The sequence below is a fragment of the Pelophylax lessonae genome, assembly GCF_965119305.1.
Source record: "Pelophylax lessonae genome assembly, chromosome: 4".
Lineage (NCBI taxonomy): Eukaryota > Metazoa > Chordata > Amphibia > Anura > Ranidae > Pelophylax > Pelophylax lessonae.
In genome coordinates, this window is record NC_138771.1 from 333,491,280 (window position 1) to 333,510,505 (window position 19,226).

At 39.6% G+C, this 19,226-nt stretch overlaps 1 protein-coding gene across 1 annotated transcript in view; it reads left to right on the forward strand.

Moving 5' to 3' along the window:
- Positions 1–19,226, forward strand: part of ERGIC1 (endoplasmic reticulum-golgi intermediate compartment 1) — a 173,313-nt gene that overhangs the window by 109,545 nt on the left and 44,542 nt on the right. Inside the window, exons 4-7 of the mRNA XM_082256903.1 lie at positions 5,824–5,918; positions 7,368–7,492; positions 11,882–11,986; positions 16,818–16,878. Of these exons, the coding sequence (XP_082113029.1) occupies positions 5,824–5,918; positions 7,368–7,492; positions 11,882–11,986; positions 16,818–16,878 (386 nt within the window). The remainder of the gene's footprint in view (positions 1–5,823; positions 5,919–7,367; positions 7,493–11,881; positions 11,987–16,817; positions 16,879–19,226) is intronic.

Below are 19,226 nucleotides of genomic sequence, written 5' to 3' on the forward strand. Positions count from 1 at the left end.
TCTCCCACTAAATGTTCAGGCGGTCAACTTTCCCAAAAGGGGTCATTTGGACTGTCCTGATGTTTTAAGGGCCTCCAAGGAATGATTGATCAATTTTCAAATAGAATACCATATTTTGTGGACGCTATAACTTTCCTACAGACTAAATACTGTATTTTCTGGCGTATAAGACTACTTTTGAACCTCAAAAAAATCCCCCAAAAATGGGGGGTCGTCTTATACGCCAAGTATAATATCTCCAAGGTAACCTAAGTATAGGTATTACCGGTAGATGAAAATTAGGGGGGTCGTCTTATACGCCAGAAAATACGGTAATATACACTTAGTCCATTCACACTAGCGCGACTTGTCAGGCTCGCTCGCCATTGAGTAGTACAGGACCCGTTCTAATAGGAGCGACACAAGTCGCTTCGATTTTGAAAAAGGGTCCTGTACTACTTTGGGGCGACCTGGAGGTGACTTGCATTAACTTCAATTGTAAATTATATGAAGTCCGTGCAAGTCTCGCTGAAGTGCACCGCGACTTCACAGGTCGCCCCACAAAATCGTGTTGCGCCAGTCTGAATGGGCGCTTATTGGGAATTTTGTTTTCACAAAAGACACGTAGCAGAATACCTAGGCCTAAGTTTATGACAACATTTTTTTGTTTTTCTGGATGTTTTATGACCGAGTAGAAAATATGTGTTTTTTTCCCCCAAAATGTTATATTGAAAAAAATAAAAAAAACCCAGTGGTGATTAACATCAAATATCGCCAAAAGAAAGGTGCGTTTTTATTTCTTTTTTTTTTTTTTTTGTGGGGGGGAAAAAAGGGATTAATTTGTGTGCAGTATTGCATGACCGCGCAATTGTTAATTAAAGTACCGCAGTGCTGAATAGCAAAACATTTCCTTGGTCATGAATGGGGTAAAACCTTCCAGAGATTGAGTGGACAAAAAGAAACAAAATTACTTGTAGGTAACACATGACTTGCACACACTGGCAGGTTTAAAGCCAGTTTTTTTTTTTTTTTTTTTAAATTGTGGATTTTATACTGGTTCGTGTTCACTTGCCATATCGAGTCAGATTCAGGGAAAATTTCTGTTTGTTTGCCTGGCCCTTATTGGGTATTTAAAGTGGATAGATGAAAAAAACTCTTTAAGGCTATGTTCAAAGTGATGCCTTATCTCACAGGTGTCAACAAAAGGCCCGCGGGCCAAATTCGGCCTGATAGGCCATTTGAGGTGGCCCTCACAGCTCTCCTGCAGCTGCATCACCCCCTTTGTCTCTACCCCCACCAATGTTAGCAGTCTGCAACCGAGAGGACAGAACTCCCCCCTAGAGATCCTTGTCTCCACCTCTTATGGTGCCCCAACCCTCCTCTGGCCCTCCTTCTGACCCTGCACTTTCTGTTTTTTATGCTTCCAAGCAAACCCCCCCCCGTTCCCACTTCTTCCTGACAGCAGCACAAGGTAAAGATGATGTAAGGGGAGAGTGAGGGCCTCTTGACATCTCATGTATGAAGGATGTGGAGTGCTCTGGACATGTAGTCTTACAGAAGCAACCGGCCCTTTAAAGGCAACCATGATGCTGATGCAGCCAAAGATTAAATGGAATTTGACACCCCTGGCTTATCTTTTTGTAACCAGCTGGATTGGTCAAACTTTCTTCTGTGGGTCAGTTATTCATCCCACTATATTCAGTCCAACCAATCAACCTAATGATGATTTATAATAAATGTAACACCAGCAAACAAATTGCCTGTATGTATTGTCTTATTTATTAAAAGTCAATCAGAAGACCGCTGTCACTCTAAAAACAATTCTGCTTAAACAATTAATTTACTTAACTGAACATGGTGCTCATAAAGTTGAACTGAAATTATGTCAAGACAATCTCCTCTTTCATTAAAACCAATCTAGTTTCCCAACATACACTGATGAGATCCGACTTCATGAACACAGGACTTGTCATGCTTTGGGAAAAGTCTCATCACTTCAGAATCTTGATACTTTCTGCCTTTTCTTTCCGCTATTGACTTTTATTTTCTGATGCCTTCATTCTTCTAATATGTTTCACTGACATTTTCAATGTGACCTAGTTTCTTGATTCTTAATCACCTTGTGAGTAATGATTGAAACGCTCCAATTTTACCCACCCAAATATTCCTTTTCCAAAATAGCAGTGCACACTTTATCCAGCCTGCTGTGATATTACATAATTGTTTTTTATTAATGGCATCCATTCGCTTCTACACACAGGTCTGCCAAACATTACCAAAGTAGATTTCCACTACATTAAACTCAGTCTACCAAACGTGGAAGGAATTAATCTGTGGTCTACCAGTTCTATACGCATAAAGATATTTATCTGCAAATTCCAACACTTTAGCATAGTACAACAATAAACTGAGTCCTTGTGGAATAAATTGACATTTAACATTATGTCCGTAAAATGTAGCGAGCAGGTTTAATAAATGTCAGTTTTTTATGTCAGCCGTATTGTTTGTACTGTGTCATTTGTTCTCAGGCTCTGCATGTATTCAGAGTTCACATACACAAGATAGTTATCATACGGCTGCTGATAACTGTCCTTGAAGTTAAAATGGTCACAATGTATAAAAATATATTTTGGAAAGTGATAACCATAGTAGGAATCAAACTAATTTTATAGCTTGGATTTCAAACTTCTACATGAAAAAATGGTTTTCTGTGGTCAGCAACCACAACAGACTCGTCTTATACATGTTTTCTTTAAGATTTGTTCTAAACCCTTTTGTCTTCGCCAGCCATACATGGTTCGAACTTCGAACCTTTAGATTTGTACCGTTGGTAGGCTGAATGTACCAAATTGATAGATTAGCTTAAAATTATCGCAAGAATCACGGATTCTTCTAGCTGGGATGGACAAAGTGGGAGATAGTTGGACAGATTGGAGTAGAGCATTCCAGAGGATGGGAGAGGCTCGGGAGAAGTCCTGGAGGCGAGCCTGGGAAGAGGTTACAAGGCAGCTAGAGAGCAGGAGGTCCTGAGAGGAACAAAGAATGAGTTAGTTGGTATTTTGAGACCAGGTTAGTGATATAGCTGGGTTCCAAGTTATGGATGGCTTTATAAGTTATGGTTAGTAACTTGAATTTAATTTGTTGGTTGAGTGGCAGCCAATGGAGGGTTTGTCAAAGGGGTAGCAGACACAGAGCAGATTGCAAGGTGGCTGAGCCTGGCAGCAGCGTTTATGATGGACTGAAGGGGTGGATAGCCTTTTTAAAGGTAAGCCAATGAGAAGGGAGTTGCAGTAATCAAGATGAGATGACCAGGGGGAAATGACAAGGGTCACAGCGATCAACTGTTTCTTGGTTAATTTAAACAGAGGCTATAGGAGGCAAGGCTATATTTTACCATAATAGTACTAATGGTCAAGTGCCTAGGGCAGCAGGTTAGATGGCACAACACTAAGTCTCAACCCTAAAAAATGTTCTGCACTAGAATCTGCTGCATACAAACGTTAGAAAGTGAGCTTACTATGCAGTGACTTTTGGTAGTGATGATGGCTTTTCTGCATCCTGTTGAACTTTATGACGACTTACTCCTGGTATACACTATCTGTTTGTTTTTTTTTGTTTGGTTTTTTTGTTCAACCCAGCCGGGTGAATGAAAAAAAAAAAATACTGAAGAGCTCACTGTACTAACAATCTGATGTTAGTACAGCAATCTCCCAGCTGAGCTATTGTGTTCTCACAGGGGCATTGCCACCTCCAGAACACACTGGTCATCCCTGGCAGCCATTTGTTCCCTGGCCCATTCAGCCGGCTTCTGTCGGACAGGCTGTTGTATACACGGGCTGAATGTCGGTGGATTTCTGTTGACTGATACCAGCCAATATTCAGCCCGTGTGTACAGAGATTCAGAATTCAGGAAGGAGTGCTGAAGGGTGTCAATGTTGCTCTGGTTTTACAATATAGGGATCTCTGCTGATTAGGGTTCTTGTCTATTTGCCATGTGTCCAATGAGTTTCTAACCTTTTTTTGTTTGACCAGAGCCTCTGCTACACTGAAATCCAAAGCAGTGTTTTCAGCCCTGCATAGCTGACTTCTAAATGACAGAACGCTTCTCCCTGTTCATTTCTATAACATAAGGGGAAAGTGTTTGTTGTAAAAATATGAGGGTTCCACAGGTTAGTGCATGTCCCAGTAAATGTTTGTTAATCTTGGTAAAAGGTCAAAAGACACACATTTTGGGGGCTCATGGCTCCCCCTATATCAGGGTTGTCCATGAATTTGTACTTTTTACTGACACATATATAAGGTCTTCTATTGATACAAACTTTTTTTTTTATGCAATTTTTAGTAAACCATATTAATTATGTGTTCAGTTTTTAGATATTATCTTGTTTCTCAGCCTTGATGAAGAGTTAGCCCCCAAACACATTGAATTTGTCTTCTGACTTTTTCCAGGAATAATAGTTTTACTGGCCTTGCACTAACCTGTGGTGGTCTCGCATAATTTTGAAATGTATTAAATAGATTAAAATGGGACATGTTCATTGAACTGCCAAAGCTTTATATAGACAAAGAAAAACTTGGGGTCAGTTAAGAATATCAATAAAGGTTGAATTCAGTCACGTAGAGACCTGAGCTGAAATGGTGAACATCTGGCCAAATAGACTCTTGACCGCGTTTAATGAAATATCAAATAATGAGTATTTTTAAATATAGAGCGTTTTTCCCCCTCTAAAATGTCCCCATCGTTTGCTTTTTAAATACAGTATTCTCTTAATTTCAGTATTTTTATTTTTCGAGATTGTTGAACTATGGCCTAAATCACACATGATCCTAGAGCTGTTGTAAGCTATGTCACGCTACAAACTGGGCCTTCAGACTTTGTAAGCCATAGTGGATTTCCTTATAAATGTTGACAATCGTCTTTCTGTGGATTAGAGCCTGTGAACATGGCTATACTCAGCTGTTTCCCACCTCTGTCATGTTTTGTTAAAAAAAAAAGTAGAGTAGCTAGAGAACTATTTTCTGTTCAAACACTTTTTTTACTTTGTGCACACGTAAAAAATGTTTGTTTTATTGAAAGCTGTATAGCTGCTCCTTCAAATTTTCTTGTCACTGCAGTCCAAAACTGGCGTCGATTTTGATTCACTAATGATTGGAAAAAAAGACAAAAGTTCTTAGAACATTCTTCTCTTAAAAATTTTCGTTCTAAATTCTGCCCATCAATGGCTAGCTTAATAGGTCCCATGTGGTGCTGATATTGTTTCTGGGCATGCTACCTTGGAAGTCCAGCATTTTAACAATTCTCTTCTAAAATAAATATATATATATATATATATATATATATATATATATATATATATATATATAATATTTTTTTTTTTTTTTATTAAGCAACTTCGCTATTTAGCAATAGTGTACTCTAGCCTTTTGATTTTCTTTAATTCTACACTGCATTTGCAGTTTTGGTGTAATAGCATTCCTGGTCACCGCTACCTCTTTGCACTTAAAGCACCATGACTATTGGTCGTGATCTTACCCAATGATACCTAATTCTTCAGTGGCCCTAGCCAGTACTTGCTCAGTAAAAACACATTCCTCCTAAGTTTGTTAATATTTGCAGGTTGCCCATTTAAATCCAGGACGTGGGCTTCCAGGTAAGCAGCCCATACATTTATGTTGTAGGTAGGCAACTAGGCAGCCCATACATTTATGTTGTAGGTAGGCAACTAGGCATATTTAATTTAAATGCTTTAAACGGTTTTGAACTGTTTACATTATTACTGCTGAGGATGAAACAAACTCTTCCAATTGGTCAACTAATCTGTAATGTTGTGTGTTCTCTTCCAGTGTTAATGAACTATATGTAGATGATCCTGATAAGGAGAGTGGGGGTAAAATAGATGTAAGACTGAACATCAGCTTGCCCAACCTCAACTGTGACTGTAAGTATTTTGCCATTAAAGTCCATTGTGTGGTTTGAGGCTTTTTACTGTTTAGACTTCTAAATAATTATTCCAGGTGAGAAAGGATACATTTTCATCTGAACTATTTAGGCCAGCCATAGATGGTTCGAATCTTGGCCAGTTCAGCAGAATCCGGCTGAGATTCTAACCATGTATGGGCAGGCTGAAAGTACCAAACTAGATCGATCAACTAGCTCGGGTGCAACCTGCCTGACAGATTTTTTTTTGAAGGGAATCAAGAGATTTTTCTTTCCTACAACCGTGGTTGTAGGAAAGAAAATCGCTCTATGGCCAGCTTTAATTTACCATGTTGAGTGCATGAATGTCTTCAGTCTTGAATAAACACACAACCCTGAAAACTGCGGTTTGTGTACAGGTTGGATCTAATGGCCCGTACACACGACCCGAAAATCAGGCGAAAAATAACGCTTGTGAAAAGATCGGATGATAATCTGATCGTTAGTACACAGCTTATGAGAGGCGCTCACGACAGTTCGTCTGATATTATCCGGTCGTGCAAGCATAAAAAATTTGATCGTATTATAACACATCGTAAGATAATCGTATTATCAGTATGTTGTTCGTCCGAAAAAAATGGTGAGCAGTAGACAGCGCATGTGCGGAAACTAAAGAACGACCCGGAAGTAAAACCAGGGAAAGAAGAAAAATCGTTTAAAATCACACAATGACATTTAATACGATTAAAATCCTCCATATTTGCAGTTATAGTACAGAACGTGCGAGTAAACGAGCGAATAAACGTGGCCAGACACGAAAATTCCAAACAACTCGGCACGAAGGCGCTCAAGGCGTGGCTAGAGGGGTCACACGCACATGACATCATTTCCCCTCACACTTCCCCTCACACGCTTCAGTGTGGTTACACATACCGGAAGCTTTTGAGTCATCGTCCGAGAAAATTCGTATCGTAAGTAACCTCTCCCGTTTGCGAATATAATTGAGAGTTCCTAGCAACCAAACAAAAATGGTCGGAACGTCGTCCGATTATCGGATTGTGTGTACTGGGCATTATACAGGCTAATGGGTTGACCATTTCTAACTGTTAAACAGCTAAAGCATCACTGTCCCTGCTCATGTGATTGAATTTTTGTAAGCATGTACTTTAAACTTTATAGTGCTATCCTTGGTCAATGACTAGTATCAGTACTGTGTATGGATATATACTTGTTTTTATTGTTATCTAGATCTATGATTTCCTTTTACTTCCCGATGCACAGGATGTGCAGGGAGTCGTCCCCCCCCCAAAGGACTCTGTATTGAGGAATTGACGTTTACTCTATAAATAAAGCCCGACAACAAACCTAATGGAGAGAAATTGCTATATAGCATTTAGCTGTTAGTAGGCCTTGTTTTCTACATGTCATTATTTTGGTTTCTCTATAGAACTTGTATTATACTGTCTTTCAGTAGTGGGCCTAGATATTCAGGATGAAATGGGCAGACATGAAGTTGGACATATTGATAATTCCATGAAGATCCCCCTCAATAATGGCAATGGTTGCCGGTTTGAAGGACAGTTTACTATAAACAAGGTAAGGTGCTTCTGTTTCTCTAGTGATTGCATATATTTTATTTTGTACACGTTGTTTGTATACTCATATCCATGCAGTCCTGTGCAAAGTTGGCAGGTTTTCCCTATTCCTTCGTGGGTAGGCTAATTGGCTTCAGTAAAAATTGCCCCTAGTATGTGTATAAGTGAATGTGAGTTAGGGACCTTAGATTGTAAGCTCCTTGATGGCAGGGACTGATGTGAAAATATATAGTTTGTAAAGTGCTGCATAAATTGACAGAGCTATAGAAGTATCTGTTATAAATACATTTGTTTTTGCTGTGTGTTCCCACTTTATTTTTATAATTCTTCCAACAGTAGTACTCGGGTTTAATGCAACAACCCTGTCTTATCATGCAGGTTTAATATACAAGCCATATAATTATACTAGTAGTTTAAAATCTGCAGCAATTAGATGTTCTTGCAGTCTCAACATAATCACTTTTTGAGTTCAAGTTCACATTTGTTGATGATGACATGTATGCGTAGGATGGTAAATTATGTATGGATGAGTTTCCTAGTATACGTAGCATTTGTATTTGGGTTATGTGAAAGCCGATGGCATAATATGGGTGGGACAAGAACCTTAACAAAACAGTTTTACAACACCCTGTAGAAACTGTTAATATATGTTATAACACCCTAAAGTGTTGGCATATTTACAAAACATACATACCCTCTCCAAGCATGAGGGAAAAAAAAAAACACTCTGCGGGGAATTGCTTTTTTTTTTCTCGCACACAACTACATATTTTAGCTAAAATTACTTTACACCCCTTAAACCCCAAAACAAGTATATATTCCGTAGGCAGAGACCCCGTAGAAAAAAATGGTGGTAGTTGCTATTTTTTTTTTTTTTATCACATGATATTTAAACAACAGTTTATCAAATGTATATTCTCTGGGGAAAAAAAAAAAACACTAAAAATTAATTCTAACACAAACAATATGATACCCAATTATTTGTAAATCTGAAAGAAGGGGTTCTGTTGAGTAAAAAGATATGAAAAAGACTATGGTACCCAAAATTCTCCATAGGTGATGTTCTAAAGGTCTTTACAGGTTATCAGTTTAAAGTTAACCAATAAATGTTGGCTCTAGAATTATTGCTCTCACTCTGATTTTAACATTAATACTGCACACTTGTGGCAAAATTTTATGTTTTAATTACATGTTCGATCCCTGCACATGTGTTTGCATATTGGTGTGTATGGGGGTGAGTGGGGTGCTTTTTAATTTTTATTTTTTATTACTTTTATATTGTTTTTTTTTTTTTTTTTTTTTTTTTTTTTTCCATTTAAAGTGTTAGTAACTCTGTTACAGCATTTGTACCTACAGGTAAGCCTATAATAAGGCTTACCTGTAGGTTCTGTGAAGATCTACTAAACTTGCACAGTTTAGGAGAGATTCAGAGTGCAGGCAGCCGCTGACCCCACTTGTGCATGCGCTCTGAAGATCTGGCTTACAGTGCCAGGCTTTAAGAGTCCATTCCGTAAATGGCGGCTCCTGCATGCATGGACGTCATTGTGCCTCCGCCCACTCGTGTAACCAAAGGCCCCGAACCTGGAAGGAAGACCAGTGGAAGGTGCCAACCCTCTCAGCGGTGAGATCACGACACTGGAGGACTTAGTTCCAAGGTAGGTTTCTCATAATGTGCTAGTGTGCAATGCTTACTAGCACATTATATTGCCTTGGAGGGAATTTATTTATTTATTTTAACCACCTGCGGTTTACTACCGCTTTAACTTGATTACTATCACAAGAGAGCTAACGGGCCCCCCTATCTGATAGCATGGGCAGGTGACAGATCCTGTTTATGAAGACATCATCTGTTCGATCCCCAAGGTCTTCCCTGCCCTCCTGCAGCCAGGCAGCCAATCTAGCACATTTTTATTTATTTATTACAAGTACTTGTATATCGCTGTCAATTTACACAGCACTTTGCAAATATACTGGCTGGGGAAGCTATCCCCTGACGGGAGAAGATATCGCAGCCGCTAGCAATAATCGCAAGAGAATCTGGCAGGCTGGGTATACCCAAGTTAATCGATTGTTAAACTTGTTATGTTTGGCCTGCCCATTAATGCTTCGAATCTTGGCCAGTTCCTGCTGAACCAGCCAAGATTAAAACCATACATGGCCGGCCTTAGTGAGGGATTGGAAAATGGGAAGGGTAAGTGAAAGGGGGGGGGGGGATCATCAGGGTTGGAGAGGCAGTGTGAAAGTGGGCCCTACTTTCCCATGTGAGATAGGGGTAGTCAGCATACATTGTTATATGGGCGAGTAATAAAGTGGTCCATGCATACAGTGAGGTTGATTTACTAAAACTGAAGAGTGCAAAATCATCTGGTCCAGCTGTGCATGGTAGTCGGCCTCTAATTTCAGTTTGTTCAATTGGGCTTTGACAAAAAAAAAAAAAAAAAAAAAAAAAATCTGCAAGCTGATTTGTTTCCATGCAGAGCTGAACCAGATTTTGCACTCTCCAGTTTTAGTAAATCAACCAAAATGTGTCTTTAAAAAAAAAAAAAGTATGGGTTTGGGTTTTTTTTTTTCTTAAATCATACTTGCCTAGGTGGATGCAGAAGCGATTTGATGCTGCATCTGTCCTCCGTTGTCTCCAAGAGAAAGAACTGAGTGGTCAAACACTGCTGATCACTCGGTTATCTCTGCTGCTCTGAGCAGAGAGCTGGTGACTGTCAGTCACTGCAGTCTGCTCTGCGGCTCACTGAAAGGCTGAGCTAAGTGCAGATGAAGGCTCCTGGGGGGGATCCCAACCATATGGTCAATGTGATCTTTCCCCAGCTTGGACTGGCTCTGTGACGTCACCTGACAGCGGGCTTCAGCCTACTGACTGCTGAAAACGGGTCACAGGAATGCAGAACCAGAGTGGTCCACAAACAAGCTTTGGCTGTACTTCTGCTTTAAAGTCCTCTTTTCTGTGTTGAATGGAAGTGGTGAGGTCCACCATCCATTAGATCTAGTTTATTTTGGTAAACCACATGGTTATTGAAGGAGGGGGTGGTCTGTTTCCACGTGATGAGGATGCATGCAAAGGCTGCATTAAGTGAACTGTCTAGGTTTTCTAGTGTTTCAAAAAGATCTGGTTTATATGCAACAAAAACCTATAGGGGGCTGACTAAAGTCCACCAAGTTGAGTCATCTTATTAATGTTCGCACCTCTTGCCAGAAAAAAATGTTTTTTAAGCAAATCCAGAAAACATGGAGAAGTGTGCGCTGATGAGACAGCTCCCTGACAGGAGTTTTAACCAGTCCTTAAGCTGGCCATAGATGGTTCGAACCTCTGCTGTTTCAGCAGGAAGTTTCGTACCATGAATGGACAGGCTGAATGTACCCAAGTTGATTGATCAATTTTAGTAATACTAGCCTGCCGGGTTTTACATACAATTATTGCAAGCAGCTGTTATAACCGCTAGCAATAATTGTGTATTCGAACACAATGGCTCCGCGGGAGGGATTCCCCGGTCAACACTGTGTCTGTATTGATAAGGGAATCAAGCAATTTCTTTCTTGCAGCCCTGGTTTGCAAGAAATAGAAAATTGCTCAGTCTGTGGACCGCTTTACTCTTTCCAAACTAAGTATTTGCCTTTAAATCTACTTTAAGGCATAGTTGGCACTGTATTGCCTGGGTATATAGAAAGGTGCATTGACTGATTAGGTGACTTTTCTATGTGCCTTATGCCTTTGAAAAAAGGTTGAGAAACACTTTTCTGACGGGCACCCTTTAAATGTTAGCACAATCTCGAGGCACCCCATTCTAAAATATAAAAAACAAAAGTAATCGTTTTACATTATTCGTCAGCATTCACACAAGTAGGTCACCCAATGTGATTTTATTCTTTCAAAGCAAATACACTTTTACACACTGGTACTGACTAGTATTCCAAAGTTTCTCTTCTCCCTCAATTTCTCTCTTTCAGTCAGTTAATATGACCCCAGTGCTGACAGGCCTGATAGGGGCAAACAAGGATGTTGTGCAGGCACCTGACATTCTCCTTATCAACCGATGATGTCATGTCATCGGTTGATAAAGTGGACATTGGGTGCCTGCACAGGGTTTTTAGGAGGCTACCGGCTGGAAGGTTGTATTGATACACAATGAAAACACATGACTTTGTGTAACTGAAAGGCAGACTTGATCCACCCGTTGGCTTGTATACAATTCTTTTGGGAATTTTTTAGGAATTTTGCCAAGGCACCCTTGAAGAAACCTGAAGGCACCCTGGTTGAAAAAGGTTGCCTTAGAAAATGAGGTGTTATTACAAATCTATAAAGAAACTGGAGAAGTCTTTGCTATTAAGGTGTTTAAATCTGTAATTTTTAATATTTTATCATAATCGTGTCTGTTATTAGGTGCCTGGAAACTTCCATGTGTCCACACATAGTGCCACAGCTCAGCCACAGAACCCTGACATGAGTCACTTCATTCACAAGCTAAGTTTTGGTGACACTTTACAGGTTAGTATGTTGCACAAATTCAAAACTGGTAATCAAATTAACTTATTGTAAATTGCTGGTTCAGGAAAAGGTGCTTCTTTATCATATATTTTTATTTTTTTATGCTTTATTGCTCTGTCATTGCTTGTCAATTTATTTACCCTGTGATTCAGACTCATGCCACCACAGTGTGTTACAGGGAAAACCTCATTAAGTGAAATTAATAGTTTCAGTAAAGTCACATTAAACTACACTTATTGTTTGAATTCTGTGTGTAATGATAGCTAGTGATTGCTTGCTGTAGGATGGAAATCTTCTTTTTTTGTTTTCTGATGTCTTGTTTTTATTAAAGATGGCTAGAAATTCAGCCAGTTCACTAGGAACTGGACGAATTTCGATCCATCTATGTGTAGGCTGGTTGTACTGAAGTTGATTGACTTCAGGACAACCAGCCTGTCTTGTTTCCCTTAGTTTGATCACTGCTGGCGGCTAAAGCCACCAGCGGCGATCTTTGTATAAAACCTCCTGCTATCAGAATACAATAGTGTAGCGAGAGGGATTCCCTCATCAACACTGACTGTTAACGGTCAAATCGATGTTCACTTTCAACCGCAGTGATGACAAAATTTGACGTAACCGGATAGAAAATTTTCCAAAACAAAGGAATTTCAAACTGTGAATGTGGCTTTTATTCTTAAAAAGGTAATTTACTCAAAAACCGAATATTAAAAACAAGTGTTTTATTGAAATACTTTTGAATGACATTTGTTATGTCATCGAATGTACTAATGCAATTTTTTGTACAGATGTTCGAACAAATGTTCGTTTGCAAATCTAATAGTGTGCGAGCAGCTTAACATATCATACATGCAACTGGAGAATAACTGCAACTCTATCTGGAAAATACCTCGAATAGCTGTGCATAAAAGGGGGGGGAAAAGCAAGATTTATGTCTAGCCATTATCCCCCCCTACACAACACCTCATCCTGCATTATTTGTGAGCCCGTCTGTACTGATAAAGGGTCTCCTCCTTTGATGCAATGGGAGATTCCCTTTATAATGCTATCTATGAGGCATAGTTTTAATCCCAATGATATATTAAAGCAGGTCAACAGATGTAGCATGTTAGCCCTGGGCTGCATATTAGTTTCTCTGCCATTACAAGAAGATTGTATTTTTTTTTAAGAAGACTTACTTTTAACAATCTGGAATTTTAATTACATGAAAGTTCTTGTTCCACTTCTGCTTAGAACTAAAGAATCGAGTGATAATTTGAAAATTCTAATGTACGTTTTGGTTATTTAAATGTGATTCTGATGTTGCAGTTGCTAAGTTGCTAGGAACTTTAGTGTTTGTATACTGATGTTTGTTCAAAGAACAACATTTTGTGGTTCAAGCACCTGGAGCTATTGCGTCGTGAGAACACTGTTGGCTACAGCATTCTAGGGATGTGGTAAGATGTCCTAATTAAAATGCATATTTTGGAGCAAGAAAGCTGATCTACTTTTTATTTTGTATACATCAGTAATAATGAGTAAAGTCTGAGTGATTGTGGGTGCTAAGTGAGCTCAGTATATGGCATCACAAAGGGATTATGTATTGTGCTTTGTATTATATAACCGACTTCTCCACCCAGGAACACTCCCAAGTAGCACCTTGTCATCTTGAAAATTCTGGAAGGGCACCAATTCAGAATGATGTATGCTGCCATAGGAAATAGTTATCCCATTGTACAGTGCCAGCCAGCCATTCAAGCTGATGTCAAGGGCACAATTGTGTGTGGTTGGTACATGTGGAGAGATCCTTCTCTGAAGGCTGTAAATGGAAAATTACAGTTTTTTTTTTTTTTCTTGCATTATGATTCACAGCTCCATATTTATAATGTACATAAAAACTATGTGTAATAATGGGTCTAGATACAATTTACAATGTAGTAGAGCTGCAGGATTCTGGGTAAAATGAGAATCGCATTTTTTTTTGATTAGAGTAAGCTCACGATTCTTGGCGTAACATCTTTTACATTCTACACTAAATTGGGCTAAATTTACTGTTTAGTTTTTTTTTAATTCATTGAAGTGTATTTTTTCCCAAAAAACTGTGTTTAAAAGACTTGTGCGCAAATACAGTGTGACATAAAAGATTGCAACGATGGCCATTTTATTCTCTAGGGTCTCTGCTAAAAAATAAAAACGATATGCGTTTAGGGGTTCTAAGTAATTTTCAAGCAAAAAATACTGATTTTAACTTGTAAGCAACAATTGTCAGAAAAAGGCCTGATCTTTAAGAGGTTAAACTGCCCTCCTTTACAGACGGAAGTTAATTTCTTTGCTCTAAAAGAGCGAAATTATACATTGTAAAACATTTTAGTTATCTAGCTTGCAAAATAGGAGGACCAAACCCACCAAGAAAGTTACATGAGGTAACAAAACCGTTGATTAACCACTTTAGCCCCAGCCCTATTTCGGACACTTTTTGTTCACAAGTTAAAACCAGTATTTTTTCCTAGAAAACTACTTAGAACCCCCAAACATTATATATATTTTTTTAGCAAAGACTCTGGAGAATAAAATGTCGGTCATTGCAAAATTTTTTGTCACGCGGTATTTGCGCAGCGGTCTTTAAAACGCCATTTTTTTGGAAAAAATTTGAAAAATCACATTTCACTGCATTTAAAAAATACTAAACAGTAAAGTTAGCCCATTTTTTTTGTATATTGTGAAAGATGATGTCACGCCGAGTAAATAGATACCAAACATGTTACGGTTTAAAATTGCGCCCCCCCCGTGGGATGGCGACAAACTACGGTCAATAGAGATCTCAATCTGCGACGCTTTAAATTTATTTAACGGTTACCAGTTTAGAGTTAGTGTGTAGCTCTTTTTTTTTAATTATTGCCCACGCTCTTGCGATCGCGGCGATACCTCACATGTGTGGTTTGAACAGCGATTTCATTTGCGGCTCGACTTGCGTATACGTTTTTTTTGTGCGCGAGCTAACGGTGACGGGGACGGCTAAATTTTTTTTTTTTTTTTTTCCTATTTATTTTTTCTTTTTTTTTAAACTTTATTACAGGTTTTTAAAAAAAAAAAAAAATCTGATCACTTTTATTGCTGTCACAAGCAATGTAAACATCCCTGGTGACAGCAATATGTCGTGACAGGTACACTTTATGGAGGGATCGAGGGTCTAAAAGACCCTAGACCCCTCCACTACACTTCCCTGTATGCAAAACGCCGAAAACGGCATTTTTGCATACAGCCGTTTTTCAAATCTGCCGCCTTTTGCAGCACAGTAACCCGGAAGTGACGTCATGGACGCCGCCTCCGGGTTACGTCATCGGAGACCCGATCGATGCCGTTTCCGGCATTCATCGGGACTCCATCCAGCCGGCGGACGTGCCGGCTGGGTGCTCGGGGCTCCCGGTGGGACGGTAGCCCCGAGCAAAGCCGCGGAAGGCGGCGGGAGGGGGGGGGCGTCCCCTCCCGCCCCCCCGGGTAACGATCGAGCGGCTCCCGAGCCGCATCGATCGTTACCGACGGAAAGCCGACCGTCGGCTTCAAACAACGGTACCGGGATGATGCCTCTAGCTAGAGGCATCATCCCGGTATAACCCCGCAAAGTCTGCTGACGTAGAGGTTACGTGACTGGTAGTAAAGTGGTTAAGTAACAAATTTATTGAAAATTACCTTATAAAATTAGTGAAACAGTAGTACATATACCAACAACCAAATTAAAATAGCGACAATGTTGTCAGTAGAGTGGGGATAGCAGCTGCTTATGCATTGCCATTCACATAAAGCCATACATTCCAATCACATCACAGGCCTGTAGGTCAATTCCCAAAAGGGACTGTCCTGGTATAAGGCTAAGTTAAAGTCCATCAACCCGATGTATTATCAGTGGCCAGTTCAACTTAAATCAGACCATGGAAGGGCAGGGTGGCTTCATATGGAACTGACAGTAGTGGAGCATATCATCTGTGAGTTAGCAATAATCACGTGAGATTAGTCAGTTGGTATACATGTGATAGTTGAAGGTATTTCACCTGATTCCTGGCATTCCTAGGTAAAAAGTGTGCACAGTGACCAGGCTGGCATATCACTTAGATACAGGCTGAAATGCCTTTTAAGAGGTAAATGTATAAAATGGCTTAAAAGGGAACAAATAGTCTGGTGTCTGTCTCTAATAAGATCTTTCAAACATATTCAGTCTTCAGCCGTTTCTCATCTTTGCCCACAATTCCATTATTCATTTAGCCCAATTTTTCAAGTGAGACATTATTTTTGCACACAAAGATATTCTACATTTTTGTAAGAAAAAAAAAAAGGCTCCTTATTCTTCCTTTTTTAGTGGAGAAGAAAAGAGTATTGCCACGCATTAGTGAGTGTCATAGGTCTTTAAGTTATCATGGAGACATGTGATGCTTGAGGTATGGAATGCCAGACAGGCAGCTGCCTCCTGGTGATTTTACAGAGGGATAGATCAGCCAGTCTATGGTCTGTGGTATCCTAAAATAAACCACCATAGGCAGAATGGACAATAAATACAATTTACTGAATATACTTGTGATCTGGCATCTGTGTCTTAACAGAAAATTTTCTGATGGCATCAGTTTGAGACTCTGAGATCATTTATATTTCATTGATACTTGCAATTTACCATCAGTTGACCTGCATTTGGCCTGCATCAAGAGGGTTTAGAATTCCCTTAGACCAGTTTAAAAATGCAAAATCCACTTGAAGCGAACAAAAGCCTAGCATCACAGTCTCTAAGGCTAAACATGATTTAGCACTTTTTATTTTTCTGTTGTCCCCATTATAAAATTATCACCATTTTTATGTCTTTTTTTAGGTTACGAACATTCATGGTGCTTTTAATGCTTTGGGTGGAGCGGACAAACTGGCTTCCAACGGTACGTACATAGTACCTGCAACTTCATTTTCAAAGGCTTTTCCCAAGATAATTAGCTAATTCGCTTAATCTGCTACTGTAGGAGACAGAAATGTATTATATTAAGAACTGCAGGTTTTTCTCTTTGCTCTGGGTTTGATACTGTCAGCGTCCCCTTACACCTATACAGTAGTCGTGACCCCAGAGCGAAGGCTTTGGAGAAGCTGAATCCAAGGGAGGTGGGCAATAAAGCGGTGTAAATGTAACATAAATGTATAACATAAGCATTATATATTTACTGTGAAAGGCGGGTGAGAAAACGTGCTGTAAATTAAGAATTCTTTCAGAAATAGAAGTGTTAATCGTTTATTTTTATCAATTAACAAAATGGAAAGTAAATGAACAAAATTAATATTTGGTGATACCACTCTTTACCTTAAAAACAGCATCAATTACACTTGCACACAGTTTTTGAAGGAACTCAGCATGTAGGTTGTTCCAGACATCTTGGAGAACTAACCACAGATCGTCTATGTAGACTGCCTAAAATCCTTCTGTCTCGGCATATAATGCCAGACAGACTAGATGGTGATGAGATCAGGGCTATGTTGGAACCAAACCATCACTTCCAGGACTTCTTGTTCTTCTTTACACTGAAGGTAGTCCATTTCAACATTGGCTGTATATTTGAGGTTATTGTCCTACTGCAGAATACATTTGTGGCCAATCACACATGCCTCCCTGATGGAATGGCATGATGGATTAGTATCTGCCTGTATTTCTCAGCATTGAGAACCACAAGGACCTGCCTTATGTTCATTTCATCTGTGGACCTCTTCAGGGGCATATAGGAAACAAGGGGCAAGTGTTAATTGTTCCTTGATAGCATCTTGAAAAATGTACATTTTTTTTTTTTTTCTTTAAGGGATTGTTTTAACAGCTGATTTATGTCCGTGTGCCATGCAAGGCTATGTTTGGTCTGCATGGGGATGTACAAGGGTTGCATGCATCTCCATGCCAGCTTTCTTATAGAGGTCTAGTGGGGTACAGACAACCGCTGCTTCCCAATATGACATTTGCATGGGTCTACGGCTCCCAACAGTCTGAGTTCCGAGACTCGCACAGGTGTCACATTGGGATGCAGCAGTTATTTGTCCATGTAGACATCTATGGGACTGCTGACATGAGGATGCATGCAACACGTGTACATCCCCATGCAGGCAAAACACAGCCCTGCATGGCACAATGTAATCCAGCAGTGTGAACGAGCCTTAATTCCTCCTGAAAAATTGTAGTGCACTTCCTGGTATGCAATTGTGCCTTGGCACTCCTGTGGCTAGGGCTGTGCTGCCTCTAAAGGGCCATACACACTATAAGATTTTCTGAAGACTTTTTCCTTTAGACTTAACCATATAATATAAGGTCAAACCTAAACACTTTCAATTTGTATGCAATCTGGCAGGCCCTTGCACTACATAGAAAAGGTAAATCTGAAGGAAATCTAACCACAAAAGTTGGATAGTGTGTAACCACAAAAGTTGGATAGTGTGTATCCAGCTTAAGTGCTAGTCTGAGGAGATTTGTTGTGAGATTAGGTGATGTCCCTAATGTGCTGCTCATTGTCTGCTTGCTGGAGTCTCTAACATGAGGAAATGAAGCCCTGCTTCTACCAAGATGGCTGCATTCACATGCAGAAGCTGTTTTTTTATTTTCATTGGATTATGGTATATTTTAGAACTAAACTGTACAGACCTTTACGCTGTCTTGAATGATCAGTGTTCAATTTCAGTATTTATACATTATATATGTACTAACATGTTTGTGACTTTGAGACAATGCCACTATACGTTTATGTGTTCTCATTCACAGAAATTACTAACTTTTTTTTTTTTCTATTTCTTTTTTAGTATTTCTTATTTTTTAGAGGTTTCTTAGGAGAAGGTGTCATTTCAAACCTGAACATTTGCAGAAAGAATCTGTCCTAATAGAAAGGCAAAGAACAGGCTGATTTCCTCTCATTTAACTAGCAATGCAGAAGTCAAACTTTTAAATCTTTACCCTTTGTTAGGACAGACAGTGGTCAAATTTAGTTTACAACTGATAAAGAAATCGGAGCGCGGCCGGCTCACTCTGTGATCGGCGAGTCCATGGGACTCACCTGATCACAGATCGGAGTAAGGGGGCGATCGCACCCCCTTACTACGTGATCAGCTGTCAGCCAATGACAGCTGATCATGTAAAGTAAACAGCAGCCGGCGATCAGCTGTTTTTTCCTCCTCACACTGCCAGTGTGAGGAGGGGAAAAAAAATGATCACTTGCTGCTGTCAGAGGGACATCAGTCCCAAAGAGGAAAGGAATTATTTGTGCCA